Raw genomic sequence first — 312 nt, 5'->3', positions numbered from 1 at the left:
CACCTTCTCCTGCGAGGACTCCAGCTCACGGCGCAGCTTGCGGATTTGCTGTGGGGAGAGAGCGGAGGGAGTGAGGGGCCAGGCGCTCACCCGCGCCACAGTGGCGGGGGCAGGTGACAAGCAGACGGCGCAGGCTCACCTCAGACTGCATTTTCTCCTCAGCCTGGTGGCGTGAGAGCAGAGACAGACAGACAGACAGAGGCAGTCAGGAGGGCAGCGAGGCACAGACAGGCTTGGCGTGAGGCAGAGGCATGCACAGAGCCCCCCCATTCCCACCCGGGCCCCCCCCAGCCATGCACAAAGCAGCACAGC

General features: G+C 66.0%; 1 protein-coding gene across 1 annotated transcript in view; it reads right to left on the bottom strand.

Annotated features, from left to right (window-relative positions):
* NAV1 (neuron navigator 1) overlaps positions 1 to 163 on the bottom strand; it is a gene marked incomplete at its 5' end in the record, with an annotated part of 9,222 nt that extends 9,059 nt beyond the window's left edge. The window contains 2 exon segments of the mRNA XM_010287471.1: positions 4 to 48; positions 140 to 163. Coding sequence (XP_010285773.1) covers positions 4 to 48; positions 140 to 163 — 69 coding nt within the window.
* Between the last annotated feature and the right edge of the window lie 149 nt (positions 164 to 312).

Source organism: Phaethon lepturus, unplaced genomic scaffold (assembly GCF_000687285.1).
Source record: "Phaethon lepturus isolate BGI_N335 unplaced genomic scaffold, ASM68728v1 scaffold40615, whole genome shotgun sequence".
NCBI classification, from domain to species: domain Eukaryota; kingdom Metazoa; phylum Chordata; class Aves; order Phaethontiformes; family Phaethontidae; genus Phaethon; species Phaethon lepturus.
The sequence above is the reverse complement of the archived record's forward strand: the minus strand, read 5'-3'. Positions and strand labels throughout refer to the sequence as shown.